Genomic DNA, 19,201 nt, shown 5'->3' with positions numbered 1-19,201 from the left:
ACACACCTCAAAGAGGCAGAGAGTGGAATAATTCATTTTACAACAAGCATATGGGTTAGCAGTCAAACGCGGGAATACCTGACTCTTACAGCCCACTGGGTGACGTTCGAGTCACGTGTCCGACCTCAGGGGCAAGATTTCCACTGCTCAGCTCTGCTTGGCGTCTCCGCAATTGACTGTGATTATAACATGCTTAGCATTCAGAAGCAACTTGAGTACCTTTGGGACACATGGATTGTTTCCTCAGGCCTGAAGCTTGGATTCACCGTCACCGATAATCAAGCCATTGGAAATGTCCTGGAGGACAATGCTCACACCCTCATGAACTGTTTCGGTCATAACATAGATCTCATTGTTAACGAAGCCATAAAGAGCCAGAGAATGGTACAGAGCTTGTTGAGCATCGCCCGGAAGATATGTGAACGAGTACATCGCTCAGCCAAGGCAAAGGAGAAACTGGCAGAACTTCAGAAAGCCTATAACTTGCCTGAAAATCAGCTGATCCAGGATGTTCCCTCCAAGTGGAAGACCTCCTATTTTATGCTTGAAAGATTAGTTGAGCAAAAGAAAGCCATCGATGAAATGTCTTTAGAGTGCAATTTCAGGGAACTTATAAGCTGTGACCAGTGGGAGGTGATGCAATCAGTTTGCAACGCTCTGAAACCTTTTGAAGTGGCCTGCAGGGAAATGAACAATCGAACGGCCACACTTGGCCAGGTCATACCGCTCATTCATATTCTCAACCGCAAAATAGACATGCTTTTCGACGAGACTATGGGTATTGACAACATGCTTAAATCTCTGAAAGAGGCCATGGTGACCAGAATGTCTCCCACACTTCTTGATCCACGTTATACATGGGCAACGATGCTTGACCCTAGGTACAAGACCTCCTTGTTCACAGAGGAGGAAGCGGAGAAGTGTAAACAGGAGCTCATACGAGAAGTACAGAGGGTATCCATATCAGCAGCTGCAGAATCGAAACCTGCGTTGTCGAACGGGTGCAGCGAGGACCCAGCTCCATCGAACAGTTCAACCATGAACAAAGACAACCTATGGGCCCTGATGGATGACATAAGGCAAAAGATTAAGCACGATGACCGACCAAAGTCATCCGAGCTTGCTGTTTTGGAGTATTTGGAAGAAGATATACTTGACCAGAGCTGTGATCCTTTGGACTATTGGAATCTCAAGTTGTTCTTGTGGCCCGAGCTTGCCAAAGTAGCCGTACGCTATGTGGGTTGCCCACCCAGCATTGTACCAGCAGATACACTGTTCAGCACATCAAGTGTCAACTGTGCCCTGAACCAGTCTCGACCATTGCTAGAAAATCTTGAAAGACTCTTATTTTTAAAGGTCAACCTTCCTTTGATATATTTTCAGTACTAAGAACACTTTTGTGTGTGCAAAACCTTCTTAGACCCCAGGGAACCCCAAACAAGGACCAAATCACTTCTGAGATGGCCCTTTCAACTTAAAATACTTTACACTGAGGTTTAGATTTGGTATATAGTACACATTAAGTTAAATAACTGTTTTTTTGTATGCATACTACTGTTCAATGCTTGATAACTGGAGTTAGTCTTCTAACCAGTGAAAAGTGAGTTCAGGGAGGGAGGGAGGGGAAACCTAGATTTAGGGGTTGGGTATGTGTGTGGGTTGCTGTACTTTTTTTTTTTTTTTTAAATGGTCAGATTTTTTTTCTTCTCTCTCCTTGTGCCTTATATGAACTACTTCAGGTCAAAATGCTGTATATATTATTTGATGTGCAACATTTTATTTTTTGTCTCCTGATTTAATTATGATGTAAAATGCAAACAGATGCTGAATACTGTTTTTATATATAAGAATACACAACCCAAAAAGAAATGCTGTGACTGAAAACTGTTTAAATGTCTTTAATTTAATTATTTCATTGTGATATTTTGATTTATGGTACTGTCCATTAGAATTTGTACTTTTTTTTTTTTTTTTTTAGCTCAGAAAACAATGTAACATTATGTAAAAATGGTGTTGTAATTTCAGGGTTAGCAATCTGTTGAAAAAAAAATTCTCAGGCACAATTCTTTTTATTATTATTTTTTCCTGGGGTATTAAATTATGGATCGATGTCAAGATGATGTACATTTTATAAAAAAGATTTCCAAAAATAATTTGCTAAATAGTCAGACTGAAACCATGCAATTTTGGTGGCTATTTGTTAATAAAATGTTTACCCTTTCCTTGTTTTCTTTTTTTGTTTTAATACTTTGCACTGTTGAATCATTTCTTAAACATTCTGATTCTGAGTCTGATTTCAATGAAGTGTAAGTGCTTTCATATTTTTACACAGGAAACTTTGTGCCAGTAGCAGTTTGTTTTCGCTCTTTGTAAAGGGAAGTGGTGAGCAGATGACCAAGCCGTTACACAACCCAGGTGGCTTTTGGTTGGTAATTAGACATTAGGCACACACAAACCAGTTTTTCTTGAGAGTCAAGTATAAGTTCAGTGTAGCATCACAGACTTTGAGTAAACACCATGTGCACTTAGCTTCAACCATTGTTGTTTTTTTTACACTCTAGGGCGGTCGTTATTTAATAAAAAAAATTATAGCGGTTACCATATTTGGGCATGTAATCTGAAAATTACGTTGCCTCAGCCAGCTATCAGCAAACTGAAGGGGAATAATATGCAGTTTCATTGAAAGGAAAGAAAAATAAAAGTGCAATACAGAATAAACAGTGTAGTAATTTAATAAATCACCTCATGTTCACTTTGGAAAAAGTTTTCACATCTCTACTTTTTCAATCAAATATCAAACACATTGTTGATACATATTTGCTCCATTTATCTGACTGATTAAATTTAAAAAAATACCTCCCCCCACCCCGCATCACGACAGTGGAAAACATTCTTACTTATCAACGTCACATAAAAGGTCCTGAGATTTTTAAGCAGGTAAATTAAGTCAAGCACTCCAGAGGAAACGGTACTAGTGCGAGACTGAAGGAAGGGTGTGGGGAGTGTCAGTTCATCACAGTTGAAAACGCCTACACAACTGTCAGAGGTCAGGTTTCAGATTCATATAGAAATAACACGTCTATGTTTTTTTTTATTGCAGGAAGAAGTCTGATTGTCATTTTTAAGTGAGAACTTCTGTATCAGCTGGTGCTCAACCTCTCGAGAAGCACAAGTTTATCAGTTAATGTAAAACTGATTGGAGGAAAGCGGGAAATATTGACTAGAAAGCGTTCATAACCCTGTATGTAGATAAGAGGTTTGTGAGAACCACTAAGCTGTGATATCAGGGTTGTGTTTGCCTCAATCAGTACATGTGAGTACATCTTCATTAGTGGGTCTGTAGGTGTTAGATCTTCTCTCTTGTCATACCTTTGGGAAAAAAAAAAACCATTTTATTGTTAAAACAATATACCTGATTAAATAATGCCAATGTGTAGCATTTATTTATCTAACCTCCACTTGCTATTCATCTCCAGAAAGCGTGAGACACCAGTCTCTGCCGCAAGTACATCTATGTGCACGTTCACATCTTGAAAAGAACACGTACACATACATTACTTGGTTTCACGGTGATTTGTTTGTTGCTATTGAAATGATCATACCTGAGTTAGCTGGCACTAATGTGTGCAGTTCCTGCATGGCTTTGCCTCCTGGGTAGTTGTGATGTGAAACATAGAGCGAGATGCTTGAATATACCCCATTTGCCACCAAGTGTCCAATTACAGCGATGGTCCCAATTTTATACAGCCACGACTTCTGGTACTTGTGTAAACTGAAATAAATAAACAAACAAATGTTTGCTCAGTCATGGTCTTACACACCATTTAACAGCTCATTAAAAAAAAAAATAATAAATTCATCTAAATCAATTGCAGCAAATATTTGACTCAATCATGTTACTTACATGAAGGAGCAGCCACGAGCTGCCACCACATTGAAGATGGGGAATGTGTAAATGATGAAGCGGAGCTCCTTGTGTGGTAGGAAGGAGTACAGCAGGATGAAACCTACGGCAGGTATCAGCATTGTGTGCATCCGTCTGTCCAAAAGGCCAAATGGGACGAAGACAACGGTGGCGCCCAGACCACGCGGAACAGCCGAGTAGAAGTACCAGAGAAAAGGGGAAGTTTACTGAGAGAAGGCCGTCAAGGAAATGCAAGGGAAGCATCAGCGCTTTCAGCAAATATCTGAGGATAACTACATTTAAAGTAGGCCCCGAACTTTGCACAAGGATTACTGAGTTATAGGACTGACCTTCAGTTTATGCTGAAGTTATCCCAAATAACTCAATCTGGTCATTTTTATCAAGTTCAGGCCGAATAAAAATTATTTACTTATCGCCAGTTACTATTAAATGTAGCATGCATCTTCTGTAATTCAATTCGATGTAATTCAATTTATGTGGGGTTTTCAACAACAGACACCTTGAGGACAAAATGTGTGGACATTTGTATTCATATTTGTAAAACAGTAAGCCAGTGAGGACTGTTTTTTCCCCCTGAGATGAAATGAAGAAATCAGTTATGAGGAACTAGACCTAAATGGGAAGCCATCCATTACTTGGTGACTCCAGAAATGGGTGATTAGAAAGTCTATTATTTCACAATTGTACAGATCAGCCATAACATTAAAACCACCATCCTAATATGGTGTAGGCCTCCCCTGCACCACCAAAACAGCTCAGACCAATTAAAGCATGGAAGACCTCTGAAAGTGTACTGTGATATCTTGCACCAAGCCATTAGAGCAAATGCTTTAAGTCTTATACGTTGTGATGTCTCTATAGATCGAACTTATTTGTTCAGCACATGCTACAGAGGCTTTATCAGACTGAGATGTGGTGAAGCAAACACCTTGAACTCCACTAACGGTTCCACTAACCATTTCTGTACAGTTTTTGCAGTGTAGCAGCATGCACTATCCTGCTTAAAGATCTCATTAAAAGTACTGTTGCCAAAAAGGGGTGCACTTTAAGGTCTGTGACGATATTTAGATAAGCGATACGTGTCAAAATATCATCCACATGAATGCCAGGATCCAAGGTTTCCTGACGTACAATTATATCCAGCCCGCGAGATGATTTTATATAGATCTATTATTATTGTTATTAATGGCCCCGCGATATGAAGTGCTGATAACACAAACTACAGATCCCATAATGCAGTGCTCCAGCTGCCTAACCGAACGCTAGGCTACCTGGGAACATTCCAGCGTCAATCAAGTCGAGCTTCTGTTGATGTATTTAACCCTATTGTAAAATTATTGGGAAGCCCCTCACAATGGCGAAGAGAAAAGTTGATTCTGAAAACAGAGCCTTTCAAAACCGATGGGATTCTGAGTAGATGTTTACTGACACTGCTGTAAACCCGTGTGTTTTATTTGTGGAGCGAATGTGACTGAAATTAAGGAATTAAATCTAAGACGGAACTATGAGACAAAACATCAGGAGAAGCTGAAAAACCTGAATGCAGAGCAGAAGATACAGAAAGTAGAAGATTTAAAGAAGAATCTGACATTTCAGCAGACGTTTTTTCACCACAGCAAAATCACAAAGTGAAGCTGGTGTGAAAACAGAGGAGAAATCAGTCACATCAGCCGGTTATTTACTGAGGGAAAGTTTCTAAAGAGCTGCATGATGAAGCTGTGAGACGTCTGGTGTTTGACAGGAGATATTTTTATGGAGAGCAAAAGATTTTAATTTATTTAAAGTTTAAGATTATTTTTTTATAAAATGGCATAAGAGCAAAGAAATCTGATTGGTTTGATTTGTTGTTATTTTGGTAACTTAAAAGCACAATTTTTATTGATTTTTTTCAGGGTTTTTTCGTAGCATGTTCATATTTCTTACTTGTATAATTTTGACAGGATATTTTTTTATGGAGAGCAAAATATTTTAAGGTATTTAAAGTTTAAGTTTATTTATTCTGAAATAATATTCCTGTCTGTTTTATTCATATTTATGTTCAAAAAACATTGTTTTAGTGTGTTCAATAAATGTTTATCCTGTTCGGCCCATGACCTAAAGTGTGCTTTGAGTTTTGGCCCCCTGTGCAACTGAGTTAGATTAATATAGATTATATAAATGATATAGATTAATATCATTAATTATTAATAGCAAATTTGTTATTTCAGAAGTATGTATCAAACTGGTAGCCCTTCACATTAGTTGTTACCCAAAAAGTAGCTCTCGGTGTCAAAAAGGTTGGTGACCCCTGCTATAGTGCATACTGGTGCCTCGTTTTTTCCCCCAGGCAAACAACGCATACACAGCCAGGCATTCACGTTTTGTGCCTATTATAGGTGCTTTCAATAGCGGACAAGGTTCAGCATCGCCACTTTGACCAGTCCCAGCCATATTCACAGCAAGCAATGATGCACAGTGCATTCTGACACCTTTCCAACAACAAGCCAACATAAAACTTTTTAGCAATTTGTGCTGCACTAGTTGTAGGATCAGACCAGATGTCAGTCTCACCCTGTTGCTGGTTCACACATTGTTCTTTCCAAACATCCTGTTTCATTGCACTTAATACATCCCATTTCTTGGCACATACCATTGTAAAGAGAAATGTAATTTTAGTGGAGCAGTGTCCAGAACTGTTAACAGCCAAAAGGATATTCCCCAGTTGGAGCTTTTGTTCAAGATGGTGTTGTACCAAAGAACCTGGCCTTCAGGCCACAGCAGCTTCTTCCAGAACACGGAGTCAACACAAATGGTAAAACCTACAATAAAATAGGTTTACTGCAGAGCTGCACATAAAAAAATGATAAATTTTTTTAAATATTATCAAAAAAAGAACACATTCAAAGCAACACTTACCGAGTGACAAAATTCCAGCTGGTACAGCATAATAAAGCAGCTTTTTAATACTGAGCTTTCTGGATCGAAGTGACATTAGCAACATGAGTCCAAGCAAAAGGCACAGCTCTGAACGAAACACGATAATAACAAAAGCAGAAAGTAGGATGAACATGCCATGCCTTTGGGTCATCCAGGATGTGAATGCCAGCAATACTGTAAAATAAAATGGTGTTAGGATTGAGCCCAGCTTTATTAACTCGTTTAATCCCTGACAAAAACGTAGAAAAGTAATGTACTAAATTAGTGCTACTCATTCTCAGAAATATTTTCTTCATATTGTATGCATGTATATACTTTCATTTAAAACACACCTATGGGCAGAGCAAATGTGTTTGGCAGAGTCCTCGTGCTGTAAAACATCAGGTGAAACTGGGAAATGCAGATAAGACAGAAAAGGCACGAGACCATATATCCAAAGTGTCTCCACACTTGTTTCTGCATGTGCCATAGAGTCAGGCAGACACACATCCCAAGGACACCTCGCACTGTGGAGAACACAACAACATATTAATCACATTCCAGTGTGCACAAGAAAACTGGATTGGAAAAAAACAGTTCCTTTGGAATTGATGCACATACCTATAATCTGTGTGTAATATTTCGGAGCCTCAAAGTGGGAGAGTACAAACGCCAAAGGTGTGCTGAGCACAGAGACAAACACTGGCCCAATGAAGGTGCGAGGAACCACACCAGGGAATTCATGATGATCATACTGAAGATAAAGACAAAGTTAGGTGCAGTAGGGCACTTCAGCATGGCAGCATGTCTGATTAGGGAGAAAACATTCTTCAGATCTTGAACATATAAACATATGAAGATAACCAAACTCTCAAGCACTAAAATCTTAACACAAAATTTTAAACTAATCCAAAGAATCTGAACTAAACCAGAACCATTGGAAAGAGAAATAATCATTATAATTACAATACACACTTTTTTTTATTAAAATTACAAACACCTTACCTTTTCCAAATTAAATCTGTGATAAAGAATATCATGAATGGCTTGCAAGTTAAAGCTCTCTTCAACTTTGGTAAAAGGACAAGCAAGTAAATGCAAAAAAATTACAAATATCAGTAGGAGGAACTGGGGGACTTGGGGAATGAGTCGCTTCCGCGCCATGCTGGAAGAGTATGTTAAACTGCGCATGCGCATCATCAAGCGGTTAGCTCAGAGACCCATGCGTGTCATCAAAGCGGAAGTAAACAGGATTTAAAGACTGTGTAATTATTTACACGGATTTTTTTTTTGATTCGATTAAGGATTTGTTTGTCATTGGGGTTCAATGTTTTCCCTTTTATATTATATATATGGGAGTATGAGTTTAGACTTTAGATTGATTTAAGAAACTATAAGAATTGGTTACGTATGTTCGTCCGGACAAATCAGAAACCTGGCTCGCATCCGGGTATTATCTCGCGTCAAAGTTGGTTGAAAAGATTTTTTTTAAAGTATTTATTTTTACCATAATAGACAATTCAATAAAATAAAATAAAAAACGCAGGGTGTGCCCTTTATAATTATGTTTATATTAATACTAATTATTATTATTGTATTATTATTATTATTATTGTAGTTATTATTATTAGTATCTAATTTTTTATATATATATATATATATATATATATATATATATATATATATATATATATATATATATATATATATATATATATATATATTCATATTTTGTGATCATCATCATCATCATCATCATCACTTTATTTGTTTGTCCCAAGCGCCCCTGTGCTGCTCAAATGGCTGAAATCATTCTAAATAATCCATATTGAACTATTATAAATGTTTAAAATTCTAAAATCGTCATATTTTGTTATAATAATCATCATCGTCATTTTCTTTTTCCTTGTTTGTCCCAAGCACATCTATGTTGCCTAAATGGTTATTAAATTTAAAAAATAAATAAAAGTGAATGAATTAAAGAATAAACCATCACATCATCTTGAATAATTACTAATTAACTATCATGGATGTTAGAAAGTCTGAAATCATCTTTGCATTGTTTTAGTGAGCAAAAAAGTGTACAAATGTACAGAAACACGTGACAAATCCAACCCCTCTCTCTCGGTTTGAAATGGAGGGCCCGCGCGTGGCGACGTCCCATTGGCTCTTGCTTTGATTGATGGGGAGCGTCATCCAATCAAAAGAAGCCACAATGGTAACACGGGAATTAATGCGGAAGTGGAAGAGCTCGCGTAGCCGGCATGAGAGTTGTAGAGCTTTGCATATCCGTCAATATACATAGTAATCCACTAGCTGATACAGTTTCCTGTTGATGGTGGAGGCTGCTTACTGATTGAGGGCTGATGCTGTAAACCGTGGATTCGTTTGGTTTTCTTACTGTATAGTCCCTTTGGTTTTATCATGATTTTTGGAGTTTGGTAGTTGACCAGCTTCTTTCATAAACATGCCACTGTCTGACACAGCCAGTCTGGTCTTTTGTCTTGTTTTTGTTTTATCTCTTGGCTGTGGCCACTCCAAGGATTTCGGATCCCTGTGTTCCACCTGTAAACAAATCACTGATAATTTCGACAAGGTAGGTCCTGGATTCTGTGGTTTCAGAAAGCATGTGTTCAGGATGAGTATGAAGTGACAGCTTTAGTTTAAAATGAGCAGGAAATTATCTGATGGCCTTTCTGCATTTAGGGGTTTGATAAAACTGCAAAGAAAAATTTTGGTGGTGGAAATACTGCCTGGGAGGAGAGGAAGCTGTCAAAGTATGAGACCAGGTGAGGCTGCATTGACTGCAAATTTGATGCATGTATACAATGTTTGGTTGTCATACCTGTAAATATTCATATGTGTGTTCTGCTGTTTATCATTGTATGCCGTGACATCCTTGTGTGACCCTGTCTTGGTTGTGTTTTTCAGTGAGATTCGACTGGTGGAGATTCTGGAGGGCTTGTGCGATAGCAGTAATTTCGAGTGCAACCACATGGTAGAAGAATACGAGGAGCACTTCGAGACTTGGTGGTTCAAGAAGTCAGGACTTGCGATCCATCTACTGAATAACGTGCATTAAGTTTGTAAAATAGACACTCTGTCATTTGCATAACTCTTTCACTCACCAATCTTCGATCTTGCAGGAAAACAAAGCACCCCGATCTACATAAATGGTTTTGTATTGAAACAATCAAAGTGTGCTGCCCCAAAGGAACATTCGGGCCAGATTGTAACTGTAAGTCAGCACTATTGCTTCTGCTTTGTTTTAATGGTATACTTTTTTTTGTTAGTTTACATTTACTTGTATTTACTTAGCCTGTGTAGGAGGATCGGACAGACCTTGTCATGGAAACGGTGGATGTGACGGGGATGGGACAAGGGGAGGAAGTGGCAAATGCACTTGTCACCTTGGATATGAAGGAGAGTTTTGCCTGGACTGTGCCGAGAGATATTTTAGTGAAGAGAGGAACGACACGTTCTCTTTGTGCAAAGGTAAGCAGCACAGAACATTTAAAGATCATTAAGACCAGTGTAAGGTGAATATAATATATCATGACTCCCAGTAAAAACCCAGTAGGTGGCACGTGTATGATGAGGATGGACAGGATTAGAAATGAGTTTATTAGAGGGACAGCGCCTGTAGGACATTTTGGAGACAAGGTGAGGGAGGCGATTGAGATGGTTTGGACATGTGCAGAGGCGGGACATGGGGTATATCGGTAAAAGAATGCTGAGAATGGAGCTACCAGGAAGGAGGTAAAGAGGAAGACCAAGGAGGGGGTTTGTGGATGTGGTGAAGGAAGACATGCTAAACATTTTGATTAGAAGTCCAACATCTTAACCACTGAGCTAACCCTTCTCCTAACTGTAAAACCACACAAAGGAGCTTTTACTAAGCAGATCACTTCATGTGCACAGATGACATACAATTTATTCAGAATAAAGGATGTATGTGGAAGCACATGTATAATACTGCAGCATAAATTTGTATAACACCTTTTATAAATTTAGATATTATTACATTAAACAAGGCGTCTTGTGGTCACAAATGTTAAGAGAAAATTAAGATGCTAACCAGACTCTAGTAATGTCTATCATGTGTGATGGAAAGAGAGAAAAACCCCCCAAAAAAACAGGTAATTGTGAAAACACTGGTTCTGAGACATGATGGCATTTTCTCAGGGCCCAAATAATGTTACCTCAGACATTTTGATGACTGTACAGTCTCAAATAACTGTATGACTGTAGAAAGGGCTTTACTTATAATCTTATATTCCGGTGCTCATGTTCGTTCTCACTTTCCAGTGTTATTTATTGTTTTAAAGACTATAATCACACTCTTGATATCACTCAAATCAGAATGGGTTCCCTCTTAGAGGAACCAGACTCAAAAGTGGAACCCATTCTCATTTGGGTGATATCAAGAGTGTGATTATAGTCTTTAAAAGCTGCTTTAAGACAATGTCCGTTGTGAAAAGCGCTATAGAAATAAACTTAACTTGACATTTCTCAGAGAAGGCTAATAGACATGAGGTTCTATGATTGCACTAATATACAGCCAGGCAACATTTTAGTGTAGTCATTAGAAAAGAAAAGAGAGATATTGAGAGATTCACAAATCCAGGACTGGAATCTCAGAAGTTATTTTCTGTTTCTGTATTCTCACTAGTTTCTATTAAACAGATGCTGTATTGCTGCACAGTACTTTTACTTTTCTCAGTTTTGTCAGTTTCCCTCATAAATAAAGTTCCCACTATCGTAAAAAAAAAAAATATTTTGCACCACCAGGGAATGATTAGATAGTAGTAATTGTTGAAAGTGTTACACTGAAGCTAACTGAACCAAGTTGTATTTTGTGAAAGTAAAACAGGAAGTAAAAACACTGGTCATGGTTCTAACAGCAGCCTGTTCAATACCCTAAAATCCTCAGGTTTGTTGGTTCAAACTGACTTATGAGTTGTCCTTTTGTTCACAGAGTGTCATTCATCTTGCACAACCTGCACTGGAGCCACTAATAAGGACTGCACTGACTGCCGTGAGGGCTGGGAAGAAGATGAGGAAGAAGCATGCGTTGGTGAGAATTTCCCTGATGCAGCCATTCTAATTTTAAGTTGTATCTGCACAGGCATTCCAGGCTAGTGTCAGAATAATGACTGGTGCATCGCAAAGAATGTGTGTGTGTGATCCCATCTCTTGCATTCATTTGTTGGTTCAGACATTGACGAGTGCTCCAAAGATCCTCCTCCATGCAAAGACAAGGAATACTGCTTTAATACGGACAGCTCGTATTCCTGCAGTGGTTAGTAAACACATCTTCAGTTCTTGTATTTCTACATCAAGGTGTTCTACAGCTACACTTTTGTCAAAGCATTTATGATTTTTTACATTCATGCTACACTGATATAGGAGAAAATTACTGAAAGCTATACTTTTGTAGCCATGCTCAGCACAAATGTGTATAAAATGAAGGGTAAAGATGTGGGATTTGAAGGTGCATATGCCTCCAGGAGTGGTTTAATTTCTCAGTTTCTGGGTGATTAGATGAACAATAGAGTGTGAGACTATGGTCTTTTTTGCCAGTATAAAGTCAGTAGTTTGTTGTTTATGCTGCTGTGGTAAAATTTTGATCTTTCTCTCCTGAACTCTCAGCAAGGTTGGCCTCTTTAGAAACCGTTTTACATGTGTGTCCACTCTGTTTTTTTTTCCTGTTCTTTGCCGCAGTGTGCGACAGCAGATGTTCAGGCTGCAAAGGGCCGGGCCCTGGAAACTGCCTGGCCTGTGCTGAAGGCTACAAGGACGAAGAGGGCAACTGCACAGGTACACCTCAATCTCTGACGTCTGCTTTTACTCTATCAGAGAGTTTGTTTTGTGTTTTCTAGATTTGATAACATGAAATATTGCCGCCCTGTTCTTTCGTTCCCAGACGTGGACGAGTGCGAGCTGTCTGAAGCAGTGTGTACAGAGGAACACCAGGAGTGTGTGAACACTAACGGCAGCTACAAGTGTCAATGTGCAGGAGGCTTTGAGGAGTATGATGGAGTGTGTGTTCAGCAAGCACAACCAGGTATCTTTTTAATAATTACCCTTAAACCATGAAAATATTCCACCATCCGGAAATCAAAGATGCGTAAAACAATATTTTTTTTGGTCACAGACAATGGTGTAAAATGAGGATTTATTTTTTAAATATGTATTCACTTGACATGTAAATATGTAGCAGTTCTTAAAAGAAAAAAAAGATACAAATATGACCAGAAACTGCTGATCTGACCAACTGTTGTAACTTGCTTGATTGACAATCCAGTCTAGCAGAATCAAACACATTAGCACTGTGGGTTGAATGAGGATTATTAAACATGTTCAAACATTCTGTTTTATCAGATGTTTGTATGTGATTTTGGTTGGTTTAGTTGAATTATTTCTTGCTGTTGGATGAGTTTAAGAGAGCTGCTATTAAAACAATTATTTTTCTGCTTCTTCTCCTTATGATTATTATTCTTATTAGATAAGCGTTTGCTTGTTAATTGAGACAAATTTTTTTTTTTGACCTATTTTACTTCCTCAGAGGACAGTGAGGAAGGACCAGCTGAGGATACTGAAGACACCAACACAGAAAATATTTTGGAACACCAAGACCTGTGAACTGTTGCTGCAGTTTTTGAGTCGGCCACTAGGGGTCAGTCAGTAGTGGCTCAGAACGTATTGTGTCCACCATATGGTATTTACTGTACATATTCGACAAACTGCACTTAAGTAACTGGCGGAATATGGACAACTCGTTATTCCAGTGAAAAAATTGGATGATGTCAAACCGAAGCAATGCTGCTCAAATTAGAAAAGGCTGTTATATGGTTTTTAAATAATCTGTTTTTCCCCCTTCTGCTGTTTTGTGAAGTAAATAAAGTCACACCATCTTGTCTCTTGTATTATTTGGTGTAGGTTTTTCAGAGTCACTATACTTTTTTTTGACAGTGATATTGATAGTCTAGGAGCAGTTTGTTGGAAATCTGAATCTACAGCTTTTAAATTCTATTGCAATAATAGAATCAAACATGTGCAACTGTATACAAAGCTAATTTTCTGACTTTTGATCCAGCCAGATTTTGGAGTCTGCTTTTGGAGATTTGTGCTCATTCAGCCGAAAGGGTGTTAGTAAAGTCAGGTAGTGATGTAGGAAAGGAGGCCTGGGGTGCAGTCAGTGTTCCAATTCATCCCAAAGGTGTTCAGTAGGGTTGAGGTCAGAGCTTTAGAGCAGGCCACTCAAGAGCTTTCACTCCAACCCATGTAAACCATACCTTCATGGGGCTGGCTTTGTGCAAAGGGGCATTGTCATGCTGGAACAGATTTGAGGCCCCTAGTTCAAGTAAAGGGAAAATCAAAAGCAATACAAAAGAAAAAAAAGACATAATTTGTCATAATGTCAGCTTTAATCTATAGTTTGTGATTTTTAATTCCAAATTACTGTGATACTGTGACGTTTGTCCTTTTTCTTTTTTTTTTTTTAAAGTGGAGTTGGGGAATTTCTTAATAGCATAATTTGGGAGTAAAGAGTAGAATATGTAAAGTATAGGCACGTTTTTTTTTTTCTTTTTTTCCTTGTTTTTGTTGTTCCGTTCTGTCTTTCATCAAACCAGAACCCTGAAAATCTTTGAAATATGTTCTAATATTTTTCAGTGTGAAATTTTTAACCACTTGGTGGCAGTATAAACCCACATTTCGACCTTGTAACAGGTAGAACTGAGGGTTGGAGGAGGTTAACAATTTGATAGCAATATGTGGAGCGGTGTTTATATAAGATGTTATTCTGGATCAAATAAGAGTGCTATATTTTAGTTACACACTCTACACAAGCTACAAAGCACTAGCAAAGTTTGCTTTTTTTCCATCCATCCATCCATCCATCCATCCATCCATCTTCTCCCGCTTATCCGAGGCTGGGTCGCGGGGGCAGCAGTCTAAGCAAAGATGCCCAGACTTTCCTCTCCCTAGACACTTCTTCCAGCTCTTCCGGGGGGACACCAAGGCGTTCCCAGGCCAGCCGGGAGACATAGTCTCTCCAGCGTGTCCTAGGTCTTCCCCGGGGTCTCCTCCCAGTGGGACGCGCCCGGAACACCTTCCCAGGAAGGCGTCCAGGAGGCATCCGGAACAGATGCCCGAGCCACCTCAGGAAGGCGGCCCCACGTCGCTCCTTCGGGCTGAGCCCGGCCGGACCCTGTGGGGGAAGGCCCGGCCACCAGGCGCTCGCATACGAGCCCCAACCCAGGGCCTGGCTCCAGGGTGGGGCCCCGGCTGCGCCATACCAGGCGACGTCACGGTCCCTGATGTAGTATCTCTCATAAGGGGTTTTGAACCGCTCTTAGTCTGACCCGTCGCCCAGGACCTGTTTGCCTTGGGAGACCCTACCAGGGGCATATAGCCCCGGACAACATAGCTCCTAGGGTCGTTCGGGTACTCAAACCCCTCCACCACGTTAAGGTGGCAGTTCAAGGAGAGGCTTTTTTTCCTTTATCTGCAATGAATCACTCTTCAAAAGGGATTAGTTAGTTGGGATCTGTTTGAGAGACCTCTGTTGGGGAGACCTCTAGCACATGCACAGGCATGTAACAAAGCCTGGACCTTGTATTATGTCTTTGTAGTCTCTTAGTCCCCTCTTATTTTCCCCAATCATCTCTAAAGCACTTGCCCACTGACTCACATGAAGAATGAGTAAATATGCTCTGGACATTTCTATCCATCATCATTTTAAGTCTATAGAGGAGACAATGGCACAGTATTGGACAGTGTGTGTGTTTGTGTGTGTACTATAATAGTTTTTTTGTTAATTGGAATATCTCAAAAAAACATATATACAATAAAGTCCACATTTACAATAACATTACAAAACAAATTATTGCTTTTATGATGTAATTTCACAAGAATCTTTTTAACAGCACAGCTGAGGGTTATTTATTGCTGCATTAATAAACAGCACATTTTTTTAGCTGATTATATACTGAACAAAATTATAAATGCAACCATTTTGTTTTTGCCTTTTGTTCATGAGCTGAACTCAAAGATCTAAGCCTTTTTCTATGTACGCAAAAGACCTATTTTTCTCAAAGATTGTTCACAAATCTGTCGAAATCTGTTAGTGAGCACTTCTCCTTTGCTGAGAGAATCCATCCACCTCACAGGTGGGGCATATATAGATGCTGATTAGACAGCATGATTATTGCACAGGTGTGCATTAGGCTGGCCACAATAAAAGACCACTCTAAAATATGCACCAGCGACACTCCATTTTATCAATAATGGAAGAAATGGAAATATGAAAGTCTCACAAAGTTTTCAGAATTCAGTTCAGCAACATGACGCAGGTGTACTGAGTTACTGCAATGGCTCGGCCCAGCTAGCTAGTGAGCTATGAGATTACCAGCACAATAGCATTGACGATAGTTAGCATGAAAGTTGAAGCTTTGAAAGCTGGTTTGTTTGAGCAGATTTTACAAATGTGAAGGTGAGAGTGCCGGGCAGAATGAAGGAGTAAAGTTTTGCTGTGATGCTCTTTTTAGGTAGAGGAAAAGCAAGAGCCAAATCTCACTAGCATTACTTTTAGGAGGTACGATTGTCAGTAATTCAGGTTTTCAGTAATATAGGAAATCTTTAACTAGGGTAAAAAACTGACCACCATGTTGATGAATGGTGTTTATTTTGGATGACATTTGAAGGTTAACATGTTGATTAAAAAGAATAATATGTTGCTCAAAATGTTTTTCTTCAATATGAAGGGCAAAGGATCTAACCTCAATGACTCTCCGGACCTCATTTGAACTGAACTATAGAAAACAGCGCTACTAAAGCAGAAATATTCTCTCCCTCCATCTCTTATACATAGAGAATAGGAAGCAGCTGTAGCATGTGCTTTTGCTTAGACTCTTTTTTTCTGAGGCGAACCTCTGATCCGTGAGTCTCAGATGTGGTTGCCCTACTTCCTACACACAGCTGGATCTCAAGCCACCATCAATAAGACGAACAAATTTTGCCCACACGGCACAGCTGAGTTCAGATTTTTAACCTCTTTTGAACCTGCAAAAGACAGTAGAGGGAGCAAGGAGAAGGGAGGGAGCTGTGACATCAGAGACTATGTGCCGTATCCTACCTGGTCTTTTGGGTTAGCAATGGAGGATTAGAGTTTGACTGTGAGAACTTTTTTTTTAGTACTCTATACCTTCTATCTGACATATTTAATTTAGTTCAGTAGAAGCACTGGATATTTTACTGATATCCTGCACACGAACTGACATATAATTCCTGGTGCATCAGTACGGCTTATTCATGTAATTATCTATTCGGTAGAACCACTGCATGCAATTATATGTCAAAGTCAGGAACTTTAGTTAATGTTCACATCAAACATGAGAATGAGAATAAAACAAGATTTCAGTCATTGATTGGGGCATAGTTGTTGGTGCCAGGTGGCTGTATTGGTTATTTGAGAGAATCACCTGGGATTATTTAAGTCACAACGCTGTCTAGAGTTTACACAGAATGGTGTAAAAAAACAAAAAACAATCTCCTCATGGATGAAAGAGGAAATTGCATAAATAACCAGGTCTACATGTGTTCTTAATAAAGTAGCAGGTGATTGTATTCCTGCTTCATGCTCAGCTTTCTTGAAACAGCCTGCAGATCTTTATTAGATTATAACCAGCTAACTGATTCAAAATGTTTGTTGTAAACACCCAATATACTGTATATTTCTCCATCTAGATCTATAAACAATATTTATACACTACTCTAGATATACAATACACTTTATTGACCTAAAGAAAAATACCTTGGGGATTTCTGTCAGTACAGGTGTGTCTGTATTAGGTATTACTGTAAGCATGATATTGATAACACCATTTACCGGCACTTTTTAAATGTTTGTGCAATTTTGTTCCTATGTCTACTGTCAATATTTTGAAGCAAGAATAAATGCTGGGAAATCCCAACTGTCATCATATGAATATGTACACACAGAATCTGGGAAGTAATTATGTGAGTCTCATGAGACAAAATACAATCCTGTAATAAACATGTGATTTTTTTCTAAAATTGTCCTTTGAGACATGTTTATTAGTTTTAATATATACTTATTGAGTTAATTTTATATATATATCTCATCATATATAAATCAAACCCATGTTTATTGTTAAAATTCAGCCTTGAGTCTTATAAGTGAATCTATTTTTCTATGCTTATTTTTCATTATGGAGAGACGTATCCAAGTTCTTTTACATGATAATGACACATAGTGTACTAAACTAGTACACAGAGATTAAGCTGAAAAAACGAGGAGTATCTCATTGATGTTATAAAGCTGCACAGTGGTTTAATTCGATTCAGCCTACTGACTCCCTTTGCACGAAGAGCCCTAATTTGCACTGTATATTCCTGAAAACTGAGGCTTAACAGGTAGATCCCACGCTCACTTCAGTCACTGTGTTTATGTTCTGAGAGAGTCTGGATGGAGGGCTGTTGGCACAGCCATCGTCAGAGATTTGGCAGATAAGAGAAATGGAGTAATGCACGTCTCTGTCTGCCTTTGATCTGCAGCCCAGTGCGTGCATCTGTGTTCTGATCTCCCATTCACCTCACACTTTAAACACCCAAACAGCTCTGATCTGAGCGAGCACTTTGTCTGGAGGCTTTTACCTCAAGCACAGGTCCTGACGTGGTTGTGGTCTGTGACTTGATGTTCTGGGCTCCTCTGTTCCAGCTGTGATGTCTGGATTTTCCTTTTTTGGGAATGCTTGCAAATTATGTGATGACATGGTGCACACAGAAAGGACATTAGCCTAAGAAGAAGAAGACAAGGCAGTTTTTATTAAACCTAAGTCAGATGGACTTTATTTTCTTTTGTGTTATATGGGGCTAGGCTTTTACTCTTACTAATTTTTTTCAGGATGAAATCTCCTTCATTAATTTTCTAATGTTTTAATGATGGAGATTCATATAAAATAAGTTATTGTCCTGTCTAGCTCAGGATTCAAAATATGAACAGTGGGATAACCTAGTGGAATAACAATTCATATTTCTGCGACATGTTTCTGTCATTATTCCAGTGTCACCCAGAAGAATATGGATATATTACTGACTCTGGTTCTTCTCAAGATTTGTTCTTCTGTTCATCTCGTGGGGTTTTCCCTTGCCACCGTCACTTCTGGCGTGCTCATTAGGGATCTAAAGCCATCTGGATTTTTGTTACTTCAGTGTCGATTGTTAAGAGAGCGATACAATAAAATCGAGTAGATGATGTCATCTGTCTGCATTTTACAAGTTTAAAGGCCTTAATGAATGGCTCATAGTGTTACACACATTATTAAGTACAACAGAATGTTTTGGCAAACAAAC

At 38.9% G+C, this 19,201-nt stretch overlaps 2 protein-coding genes across 2 annotated transcripts; one reads left to right on the top strand and one right to left on the bottom strand.

Annotated features, from left to right (window-relative positions):
- Positions 1-2,716: 2,716 nt before the first annotated feature.
- On the bottom strand, positions 2,717-8,015 carry alg12 (ALG12 alpha-1,6-mannosyltransferase). Its single transcript, XM_083528568.1, has 9 exons — positions 7,826-8,015; positions 7,442-7,574; positions 7,174-7,347; positions 6,821-7,015; positions 6,621-6,723; positions 3,905-4,129; positions 3,603-3,772; positions 3,454-3,529; positions 2,717-3,369 (listed from the first exon to the last, which is right to left on the bottom strand). Exons 1-9 carry the CDS (start codon positions 8,009-8,011, stop codon positions 3,141-3,143), a joined length of 1,491 nt encoding a protein of 496 aa, XP_083384694.1. The 5' UTR covers positions 8,012-8,015; the 3' UTR covers positions 2,717-3,140.
- An 855-nt stretch (positions 8,016-8,870) lies between these two features.
- On the top strand, positions 8,871-13,742 carry creld2 (cysteine-rich with EGF-like domains 2). The gene is made up of 10 exons (XM_083528615.1): positions 8,871-9,416; positions 9,527-9,609; positions 9,752-9,862; positions 9,967-10,058; positions 10,139-10,315; positions 11,799-11,897; positions 12,039-12,122; positions 12,545-12,640; positions 12,747-12,887; positions 13,389-13,742. The coding sequence occupies exons 1-10, from the start codon at positions 9,288-9,290 to the stop codon at positions 13,463-13,465; spliced, it is 1,089 nt and encodes a 362-aa protein (XP_083384741.1). The 5' UTR covers positions 8,871-9,287; the 3' UTR covers positions 13,466-13,742.
- Positions 13,743-19,201: the final 5,459 nt, after the last annotated feature.

This window comes from Silurus aristotelis (assembly GCF_946808225.1).
Source record: "Silurus aristotelis genome assembly, chromosome: 24".
Lineage (NCBI taxonomy): Eukaryota > Metazoa > Chordata > Actinopteri > Siluriformes > Siluridae > Silurus > Silurus aristotelis.
Note: the sequence above shows the minus strand (reverse complement) of the source record. Positions and strands in the feature narration are given on the sequence as shown.